The sequence below is a fragment of the Falco peregrinus genome, chromosome 2 (assembly GCF_023634155.1).
Source record: "Falco peregrinus isolate bFalPer1 chromosome 2, bFalPer1.pri, whole genome shotgun sequence".
Classification (NCBI taxonomy): domain Eukaryota; kingdom Metazoa; phylum Chordata; class Aves; order Falconiformes; family Falconidae; genus Falco; species Falco peregrinus.
In genome coordinates, this window is record NC_073722.1 from 97,284,477 (window position 1) to 97,294,741 (window position 10,265).

Sequence of the window (10,265 nt, forward strand, 5' to 3'; positions counted from 1 at the left end):
CCTGCCGTCACAGCAGGGAGTCGGTGTCTCGGAAAGGGGCGAGAACAGCGGCTGAAGGGCGCTGCCCGGCAGCCAGCCGGTAACTCAAGGTTCAACCTCAGGCTCTCCCCGAGGAGAAAATGTCCACCACCCCTTCACCCGCCTCGGTTTTCCCCAAGGAATCAGGTCTTTGGTCCATCTTGCTCACTTGGAGCAGTGCTGGATGAAAGCCTGCTTGCCGCTCATCTCTAAAAGCATCTAGAAGTCAGCAGAAAATAAAGAACAAAGGGAAGAGTCCAGCTTGGGACAGCCTATTTTAAAATAATTCTACACATCTTCGTCCAAAATATGAATTGATCTGAGCTAAAGTGTCTGGAAACCGGAGGCACCCACCTGCCCAACGCCACCCTCCAGGCAGGCACAAGCTCACAGCTCACAGCCGGGCAAAGCCCAGCCCCTAGCTCTTGCCATGGCCTGCACCTTGGTGGGACACCTGCATTTGTATCTTTGCACTTAATGGTGTCTTTTTTTTTTTTTTCCTTCTAGACATTTTTACCTTGATAGCTACCTCTGTTTAATGGCCAGAGCACGTGTCTCTGTTCAATACCACCCAGGTCTCGGCAGGGGAGGCAGCTGCTGGCTGTGCCCCATTTCCCCAGCAGTAATGCTTTCAGCACATGCTGTGCTTTCCTCTACTTTAAATTTTGCTAGAAGGAAATCCTGTGAAAGGAATTTTCCTTCCAAACCCAGTAAACCCAGGTAACATCCAGGAGATGCCCCGAGGCACTGCAGGACCGCACCAACTGTGTGGAGTTGTCCAAAGTGAGGCAGCAGGTATCATCACAGCTACAACAAAAGACATCCTTTGTTTACAAAATGCTTTGCTGTTTTCACCAAACATTGCTGTTCTGTGGTTTATCCTACCTGAGCTGTGGTCTCGGGCTCACAGGTGCCATGCTCCAAAGTGTTCACAGTGCCACCGTTACCAGCCCCTTTAAGTTTGTCACATCCAGCAAAGCCACCCGCAGAGATCAGCATGTTGCAAGAGGCAGAGGCTGGTTCCACTTATGAAACCATGCCCAGGTTTCTCCTCCAAGCAGCTCTCTGTTCCGCCTGGGTGCAGCAGACCACTTGGATCACACTCCAGGCCGTTATGTATTTGTACAGCACTGTAGTTTTTAAGGACAGCGTTGCACTTTTTTTTCACTGAGGCATTTTAAAAAAAAATATTCATTAAGACACAGCACCTGAATCATTCGTGCAGCTTTTTGACCTTGTATGTCCCCATGTCCTCCTGCAGCTCTTCCCCCCGCAGCAGTCAGGCCACCTTCAAATCAGAACCACTTGCAGTTATTTTTTTCCAGCTTTCCCCCCTCAGCCTCCCCCGATCACCAGATTTCCAAGCAAAAGCTTCCTGGGCACATAGAGAAAGGAGCTATGAAAACATAACCAGGCTGCATCATCTTCTTTTTCATGTAAGAGCAGATCCCTCCTAGAAACACCCACCCCTGAAGTGGGTCAGACTCCCACATTTAAGGAGGTCCATTACCGCATACACAAAACCCTGCTGAAGGGCTGCTGAACTTTTTAATTGCTGCACAAATGTAGATGATTCAAGAGGCCAGAGAAGCCATAAACGGCAAGCTTTGTCATTTGCATTTGTTGAGAGCTCAGTTACATCAGTTGAGGACTACATCAGCTGAGCAAGGGTCCCCCATGTGCCGTTAGGGCACTGCACCAGCACCACCGTGTTGCTCCCACCCAGCACCAAGTGTCCCACAAAGCCACGACACACAGGCAAGAGGCCAAGGCCAGCCCCTGCTGGGACACAACAGGAGCTCAGCACTGGTGGGACACCAGCTCTTACCCAGCATGGGTGCTAGCTCAGTGGCATTTAGCTTTCCCCAGTTCAGCACAGATCTTGACCATCCACACTTGCTCCTTCCAGGTGACAAAACACTGAAAGCATCTTCCACTGCTCTCTTAATCAAGAATTCTTCAGTGTTACTTGAATCAAATCCTGCTATCCCACCCTTCCAGTCTGGATAGTGTAAGATCCCACTGAGGTCAGTCATGAGCTGAAACCACTGTTCGAGCCCCCGCCACATCCCCCTCCAAAGGCAAATCACATCACCATGCTCATGAAGGGCATCTTTCAGGTTTTACTTCTCAGCTGCCCTTTTCCCAGTCCCCAGTACAGCAGGCTTATGTATTCGTCACCTCCCACATTCAGCAACCTCCACAATAGACTTCAGTGGAGACCCCTTCTTCCTGTTTTTAAAGCACATGAGAAATGCGCCACGACATTTCACCTCATTTCACTTGGAAAGCACATTCTAGAAGACTTCAAATAAGCTACTATCTCTGAAATAACAAAGTTTGCTTAATATGCCCAAGTGTTTCCAAAAGATGTCTACCCCGTAACTGGATGATGAGCACCTCACACTACCCAGAGCACTTTCCAAGCCCCTGGCCCAAAGGCTGTCTGTCAGCAGTGAGGTTTCATCACCTCCCACCACACAGCCACCCAAATGCCAGAGCCTGCTGCTGGCATCTCATCAAACCCTGCCATCACCTTCACACCGTTACTCCATCATGGCAAAAACACCTGGGGCAGGACCTGGCAATTAGGGGGCAAAACCTCCCAGCTCAAGAACAACTGCAGTTTCACATTACATTTGCATGCTTACACAACCAAACAGCTGCGTAACATCTGCAGGCTGGCACTGAACTTCAGCCAGCGCTTCAGCTAGTTATGAGAACACTTATACAAACTCGGGAAAAAACACAGCCAAAGGATTAGTTACGCTTACCGGGCATGTGTAAGCCTTGCATAAGGCAGTTTTGCAATGCCTCTCTCTGTATGTGGAAACTATGTAATTATAGTTTTATTAGACAGCTACACTGGCTAATGGCCAACTAAGAGCTGTTCACATAACTTTAGACATGAACTGTGGATGCAACAGCTTTATTGGAACAGACAAGTGTAGACAAACTTTTACTTGGAAGTCAGCAAGAAGTCAGTTCAGTTACCACCCCTCAGGCGCAGCACTAGATGCAGGGTGGATTCCTTCTGGATGTTGTAGTCAGAGAGCGTGCGTCCATCTTCCAGCTGCTTGCCAGCAAAGATGAGTCTTTGCTGATCGGGGGGAATGCCTTCCTTGTCCTGGATCTTGGCCTTTACGTTCTCAATGGTGTCACTGGGCTCAACCTCCAAGGTGATGGTCTTGCCAGTCAGGGTCTTCACAAAGATCTGCATGCCACCCCTCAGGCGCAGCACTAGATGCAGGGTGGATTCCTTCTGGATGTTGTAGTCAGAGAGCGTGCGTCCATCTTCCAGCTGCTTGCCAGCAAAGATGAGTCTCTGCTGATCAGGGGGAATGCCTTCCTTGTCCTGGATCTTGGCCTTCACGTTCTCAATGGTGTCACTGGGCTCAACTTCCAGGGTGATGGTTTTGCCAGTCAGGGTCTTCACGAAGATCTGCATTTTTATCTAGCAAAAAAACCCCACAGTACTTCAGCTACAGCTCCTTCGCCCCCCGCCCCGGGGCAGCCACAGCGGGGCCCGGCCGCTAGGCCCGGCTCCCCCGGGGCAGCCCTGCTCCATGACGTCAGAGCGGCGGGCCCGCCCGCCCCGCCCCCCTTCCCGCCCGCCCCGCCCCCCTTCCCGCCCGCCCCCTTCTTGAGAGGCCGCTGCGCCCGCGCGGCCGCCATGCTGCCGGCAGCTGCCCGCCAGCTCTCCCGCCTCTCTCGGCTGCCGGCCCGCGGTGTTGCCGCTAAGGGGGAAGGGGAACGGCCCGGCCTACGCCCCGCCCGCCATCTCCTGCTGCCGCATCCCCCTCAGCACACGCAGACATCCCGCCCGGCCCACCAGCGCGCTTCTAGGCCTTGCCGCCGCCCCGGCAAGCGGCTCTGCCCTCCGCTCTCTCGCGGAGGCACGGCGAGGCCGAGGCGCGGAGCACTCACCGCGGGGGCGCGCAGGCCAAGCCAGCACAACAACGCTCCCTCAGCCTTACCCAGCTGCAACTGCGCCACACATTCCCCTCCCGCCCCTTATATAGCCTCTGCCGCCCCGCCCCGCGGCGCGGATCGCTCCGCCAGGCACTGTTTCCTGCGGGGCGGGGGGCGGTAGTGTGTCCCGGAGCGCGGAGGGGGCAGCGGGGCGTGCGGCGCTGTGCAGTGCCCGAGGGAAAGCCCGGCCCGGAGCCTCGGAGGGGCGCTTGGCGGCGGTGGTGCCCCGGCGAGCCCAGCCGTCTCGGTTTTGCTATACGCCCCCGTGCCTAAAGCGCCTTTCAGACCCCCACATTTCATTCGGTGATGTAAAGCCATACGGTTGCATCCCTGTTTCAAAGGCGCCTCCTTGATTTTCTTCCCCGGGGCACGGTGAGGGGCAGCTCTGCCCTGAGGCCTTGCTGGGTGGCAGTTTCTGAGGTGCCTGGAGGGAGAGCGACCCTTGTCCTACTCCGAAAAAAGCAGTGTATTTCTGTTTGAGGAGTTGCCAGCGTGTTTCAGCATGATAGAGAGAGTGGCATGCAGGGCCGTGGTGAGGCGGTGCAGCTGGGCCTGGTGGGGTGAGGCCTGCAGGCAGGGTTGTGCCATGCCCTCGGTGCAGCCATGGCCTGTGGGAGCAAGGCACAGGGGAAACAAGTGGTGTGCAGCTGCCACAGTGATGCTGGGATGCCTGCCAGGGCCCAAGGCTGGTGCAGTCTTCTGCTTTTCAGGCCGTTCTGGATCAGGAAGGCTGCAGGAGACTCCTGCCAGGGGATGGAGATCAGGCAGCCCCAGGAGGGAAGGGTTGAAGCGAGGGACAAAGAAGGCCTGATGGTTACAGAGATCCAAGTCCCAGTGACAGTCTGCCTGAGATACCATCAGTGAGTATATATATGCATAAAGTGGAGTATGCACCTGAGATATAATAGAGATTATAACTCAGGATTAAGGCCACTGGGGTAAAATCAGTCATAAATAGAAATAGTAATAATAATAATGATTCCTATTTCCCACTCTGTTCTCACAGAGCACCTTCTAGCAGAGCTCTGTTGCGCTCTGTTGGCTCCTGTGCCATCCTAGTCAAGCTACACAGCCATTCAAGGACAACATGGTGCTTTGCAAGATTCATGAGATGCCATTTGGTTCGATTGGCCTACAAAATCCTTCCTTTGCCAGCACCCAAGGAAAACTGCTGCCTCCTTAACACTGAGCGCTGCACACCAGTAAGAAGAGAGCAGAAGCCCAGCAACAGCTTTGTGATTGGTTTGAGGGAAACCTGCCTGTATTTGCCTGACACATGGAGATTTTAAGGGAGGGGAATAGGCTGGGGAGCTTCACAGTCTCTGCTGCCTTGTGTTTGTATTAAAATTCAGCATTGCAATAGTAATAATAACCTCAAACACTCAGGTCATTTAGCTGGGGAAAAAAATCCACAAAAGTCTTTTGGTTTCTTCTCAGGTTAGAATTGTGCTCAGTGGCTTATGTATTTGGAATCGTATAAACATCAAAGATTGGAATAGCCTTTCAGATTTAGGTCTTTCCTCATATGAAAGTCAATAATAATGTTAAGCTTATTCTTTTAGTTACAGAGTAAGCACTTGGAACTGGTCTGAAAATAGTTGAAAAGGCACATGGCACTGTATTTCATGACAAGACAAGTTTTATAACAGGAAGAAATTAAGATGACGCAGTGCTGTTCTTCATCTAATTAAGGTACACAGCCAGCTGCTGAGCATCCTGTGTGAGTTTGTACCTCATGTCCAAGTCCAATGGTGGAGCAGTACACCCCTAAAGGCTCAGGTTTGTGTTATATCTGGATTGCAAGGCAGATGTTATGCCCTAATGCAACAGAGTCCTTAAATACCTCTGGCTGGTTTGCAGAACAGTGCTTTCCCAGGCTGGGTCCCCCCACCCAGAAGCGTGGGCTTTCTATGAACAAAGACACTCCATGTTTCTCCTGCACTGTCTGTACGAGTTCCCCTTGTTACAATTTCAAGACAAGCTTGGTGAGTAGTAGGATGTTTGTCCTACTTTCAACCAACTTTCTGTGAATTGCGACACTCCATCAACTTGTCTCCTCTTGCTTCCAGAACTTCCTCACTTGGAGGCTTCTTTCTACTTAAGAGGCTCTCCCTCTGTCAAGCTCATAGTGTTCTTTTTCCCCATCCATTCTTTGTTCCCCATCCTTCCCATGGCTGACTCCCTTAATTTCAAGTCCCTGCATTGTCATTTTTAACAACTTTTAGAGTCAGCTTGGCCTAAACTTTGAGCCCAGATTTCTTTATAGCTAAACACTAAATCAGAGTTTGGTAATTTGGGAGTTTAGACATCTTGTCCTTTTGCTGAGCCAGCAACCTTCCCTTAACAGAATACTTTGACAAAAATGTACATACAGTTGTACCCATACAGTGGCATCAGTACAGGCATCAGATAACAAACCACGACCTATTAAACCAATAAATACTGATTTCCTGTGCTGAAAAGTCTGTTACTTGTGCCTGTTACTTCAAACTTTCTGGGGCAGGAACTGTCCCAGAGTGCAGGGTATATTCCAGAAGTACAGCTGCCCAAAGAGATCCTGTCCAGGGAGCTATTTACAATGGGGTTCTTCAGATTTACCAGTACTCTAGCTGAACATTTGGCTCAAAATAACAACTAGAAGTAACACAAGTAAATAAATAGCACAAGGAGCATTTTAACCACTCTGGCAGAAAATGTCTTTTTACATCCGTTGCTGTTGCTAGTCAGCTCTCCCTACCAGAGAGAGTTGGATTTGTCATTGATAACTGAGCAGTGCAGATAAAACCGCTGGTAACCAAACTGTGTAAATAAAAGCTGTTTCAAGCTCTACGTGGGCTCTGGGCTCTGGGCCATACGTTTCAGCCCTCCCGGCTCGGAGAGTTTCCCAGGTAGAACTGTATGAGCCTGGCCAGCCTGAGGAGATCAAAGCATGGAGCTTGTTTCCCAAGAGCTCCGAGCAAAGCCTGCTCACGCTGCCAAGGGGCTACCCACGAGCCTTGGCTGGAGCAGCACAGCAGGGGCAAGAAGGTGCCACAGGACCAGCTCTGAGCCAGGGAGAAGCTCCTGCACCATCGCAACCAGCACAGTTGGTCATCTGCAGTGTCCTGGCTTTTGTGCCTTTTGTCCCTGGTTCTGGGACTGTGGTGCAGAGCCCCCGAGCCAGCTCTGTGCTGGTTTGCAGGGAGCCAGCTCTGCTGGGTGCTGGGGGAAGAGGCGTGGGGCCGGGCTGGCAGGGTTTGGCGCTTCCTTCCTTTCGGCTGCCCTGTGCCTGCAGGGCTGTCCCGTTTCAGCTGCGATAGAGGCCATTTTCTTTTCAGTAGCTGGTACAACACTATGGTTTGGATTTAGTATGAGGACAACATCAATAATGCACTGATGGTTTTAGTTGTTGCTGAGTTATGTTTATACTTAGTCAAGGACTTTTTAGTTTCTCAGGCACTGCCAGTGGGAAGGTTGGAGGGGCACAAGAAATCGGGAAGGGACAGGTGATATTCCAGACCAAGCAACATTCCAGACCACAGAACTTCACGCTGAGTCTATAAACAGGGGGGCTGGCTGGGGCAGGCTGATGGCTGCTTGGGCACTGGCTGGGCATCATCAGTCAGCAGGTGGTGAGCGGTTGTATTGTGCATCACTACCCCCCCCCCCTTTTTGATTTTATTCCTCTCTCCCTCTCTCTCCTTTCATTACAATTGTTATTATTAATATTTTATTTAGGTTACTGAATTGTTTTTACCTCACCTTATGAGTTTTACCTTTTTTTCGACTCTCTCCTCCCCCATCCCACCAGAACAGGCGGGGGGAGCAGTGGCTGCGTGCCATGTAGTTGCCAGCTGGGGTGAAACCAGACAAGGACTTTGTGGGGCAATGAAACCCCCAGTCTTGTGTGTTTGCATAGTCTTGAGGAGATCCCAGTGACCAAAACAGTGCCATTTTGTGCCACTGGGAAACTTCCACCGGTTTTCCGTCGTTTAATGTGACATGGCAACTTTAACCCCGAATAAAATACATCACGGGAAAAAAAAAAAAAAACAACAAAAGGAGCTGACCTGCCGTGGAGATGCCGGGGATTGAACCCGGGACCTCATACATGCAAAGCATGCGCTCTACCGCTGAGCTACATCCCCGGCCCATGTACCTCGCCCTGCCTGCCGGCCAGGTCTGTCCAAATCGGGCCGCGTCCCGCCGGTGCTGCGAGGAGCGCTGCGGGGAGGGAGAAGGCACGGGGGGGCGCGCAGCCGTGTGCGCCTCCCGCGTTGTGCTGGCAGCCGTCTGCGGCGCCTACAAAGCGAGGCGTGAACCTCAGGCGACTCTTAGAAGTACGGGAACGCTCTGGATTGGCACAGCAAAACTCGGCTGTTCTTCACCAGAGTCAGGAGCGAGTCGTGCCGGGAAGGAAAAATAAGTTTTAGAGATAAGAAAACCCACAGTCTCCCCGTCGGGGAATCGAACCCCGGTCTCCCGCGTGACAGGCGGGGATACTCACCACTATACTAACGAGGATAACACACCAAACAGTTTCGCGGGCCGCCCCATACCCCAACGCCAGCCGCAGCACCCGCACGCGTGATCCTGTCCGGTGACACCCGGGCCACTGCCCCTCGCTCCGTCGTGCGGGCCGCAGGCTCGGCCCCGCGTCAAAAGGACCCACAGCCACCCGCGGGGAGAAAGACAAAAGGCTTCTGCCGAAACCCGGGATCGAACCAGGGACCTTTAGATCTTCAGTCTAACGCTCTCCCAACTGAGCTATTTCGGCGGCGAAGGGCAGCTTTCCTGACCGCGGATACGACCCCGCCCAGCGCAGCCCGGAGTGCGGGTGGTCTCGCCGCCTGCCCGCCCCGCGCGGGTGTCACCCATGCGCCAGCAGTGAGGGGTGCCCCCCGCGCTCCACACCGACTTCCGGCGCGCGCAGGGCGGAGGCGGGACCCAGGCAGCCCCCAGCCACCAGCGGCGGGGGGCTCCGAGAGGGAGCGCGGCGGGCCCCCCTCCCCTCCCCGGCATAAAAAGCAGCTCTGCCCACGGGCTGTCCCCCGGCGGGTGTCGCGGCCCCGTCACCAAGCCCCACGCGGGGCCCGCCCCACCTAAAACGGCCGCTAGGGCCAAAAACAATACAACCTCCCCGTCGGGGAATCGAACCCCGGTCTCCCGCGTGACAGGCGGGGATACTCACCACTATACTAACGAGGACAGAGACAAGTAAGGTCTTTTCCGTCTCCCCCTATCAGGGCGCTGCCGCCCGCCCGCCCCACCCCGTTCCCGTGGCAGCACGTGGGGCCGAGCACGTGGCGACGTGGGCCGTGACGTCAGGCCTGGATAAGCTTCATATTCGCCGCGCAGGGACCCATTGTGCAACAAGGGGATGTAGCTCAGTGGTAGAGCGCATGCTTTGCATGTATGAGGCCCCGGGTTCAATCCCCGGCATCTCCACCTGTATTTTGCCCCTAGTGCTGTGAAGCCGGTTGGGTTTGTTTCTTCTTGGTCACTTCCCCGAAAGAGCCGTAATTTCTAACCAGGCTCCATATTTTCTTTTCTCCCTTCCGCAAGTATAGAGCAGCTTGCAAGTTCTAGTGCAATTCATGCTAGAGAAATGAGCTCTCGGCCCCCTCCAGCCTGCCACTGAATGCAACAGCATGCATTTACGTTATAAACACATAGCTGCAACCACTTTCCTTCTTGCTCAAAAACAAAAGCTGCTGTTCCATCAGCATTAAAGTAACACTCCTGTCCCAGCCTGGAGGCCCTGCAGCACGTGAGAGCAGCAGGCACATGCATCCAGCCTCCTCTGCTGGGCTGCCCCAGCTGCCGCCCGCCTGTGGAGGGGCACTGCTGGCACCTTCTGCTCTTACAGCCTCACAAGCAACAGCAAATTAGCAGGACATGGGGTTTACAAAGGAGCAAAATACCCCAGAAGACTAGGAGGAATGGAAGGTAAACCCAAGCTGTATATTTTCCTTCTGGAATTACCAAAATTTCTTGCTGCAAACACTGCAGAGGGCACGGTTAAAGCCTGCCCCATTTCCTAAAACCGCTGCATTCCCAGAAGTGTGCCAAGCCCATGACTTGTCAGGTGGCACCAGGCTGCACAAAACTGTACCGGCAAACCACGCCACTGAGCAGAGGCACAAGGAGAGCCCAGTGCCTGCAGCATCAAGCCAGGTATGAGACTTAAAAAAATGTAATTACTGAAAGCAAAATTAATGGATACTCTACTCACAGCAAACCAGAGAAGCAGGAAAATGTTAAGACTGGGTGTGGCTGGGCTGGAGTCCATTTCT

General features: G+C 53.2%; 1 protein-coding gene and 5 non-coding genes across 7 annotated transcripts; 1 reads left to right on the forward strand and 5 right to left on the reverse strand.

The window, feature by feature from the left end:
* Positions 1-2,931: 2,931 nt before the first annotated feature.
* On the reverse strand, positions 2,932-9,183 carry LOC101910506 (polyubiquitin). Of its 2 annotated transcripts, none has more exons than XM_055797650.1 (2): positions 9,161-9,183; positions 2,932-3,472 (listed from the first exon to the last, which is right to left on the reverse strand). In XM_055797650.1, the coding sequence occupies exon 2, from the start codon at positions 3,464-3,466 to the stop codon at positions 3,005-3,007; it is 462 nt and encodes a 153-aa protein (XP_055653625.1). In that variant the 5' UTR covers positions 3,467-3,472; positions 9,161-9,183; the 3' UTR covers positions 2,932-3,004. The 2 variants fall into 2 exon arrangements, with proteins under 2 accessions (XP_055653625.1, XP_005231212.1); XM_005231155.4 differs by lacking the exon at positions 9,161-9,183 and adding an exon at positions 3,946-4,085.
* Positions 8,046-8,117, reverse strand: TRNAA-UGC (transfer RNA alanine (anticodon UGC)). Its single transcript has one exon. It is a non-coding gene; the product is annotated as a tRNA-Ala (tRNA).
* Positions 8,422-8,493, reverse strand: TRNAD-GUC (transfer RNA aspartic acid (anticodon GUC)). The gene has a single exon. It is a non-coding gene; the product is annotated as a tRNA-Asp (tRNA).
* TRNAF-GAA (transfer RNA phenylalanine (anticodon GAA)) lies at positions 8,674-8,746 on the reverse strand. Its single transcript has one exon. It is a non-coding gene; the product is annotated as a tRNA-Phe (tRNA).
* TRNAD-GUC (transfer RNA aspartic acid (anticodon GUC)) lies at positions 9,106-9,177 on the reverse strand. The gene has a single exon. It is a non-coding gene; the product is annotated as a tRNA-Asp (tRNA).
* A 162-nt stretch (positions 9,184-9,345) lies between the features above and the next one.
* TRNAA-UGC (transfer RNA alanine (anticodon UGC)) lies at positions 9,346-9,417 on the forward strand. Its single transcript has one exon. It is a non-coding gene; the product is annotated as a tRNA-Ala (tRNA).
* The last annotated feature ends 848 nt before the right edge of the window (positions 9,418-10,265 follow it).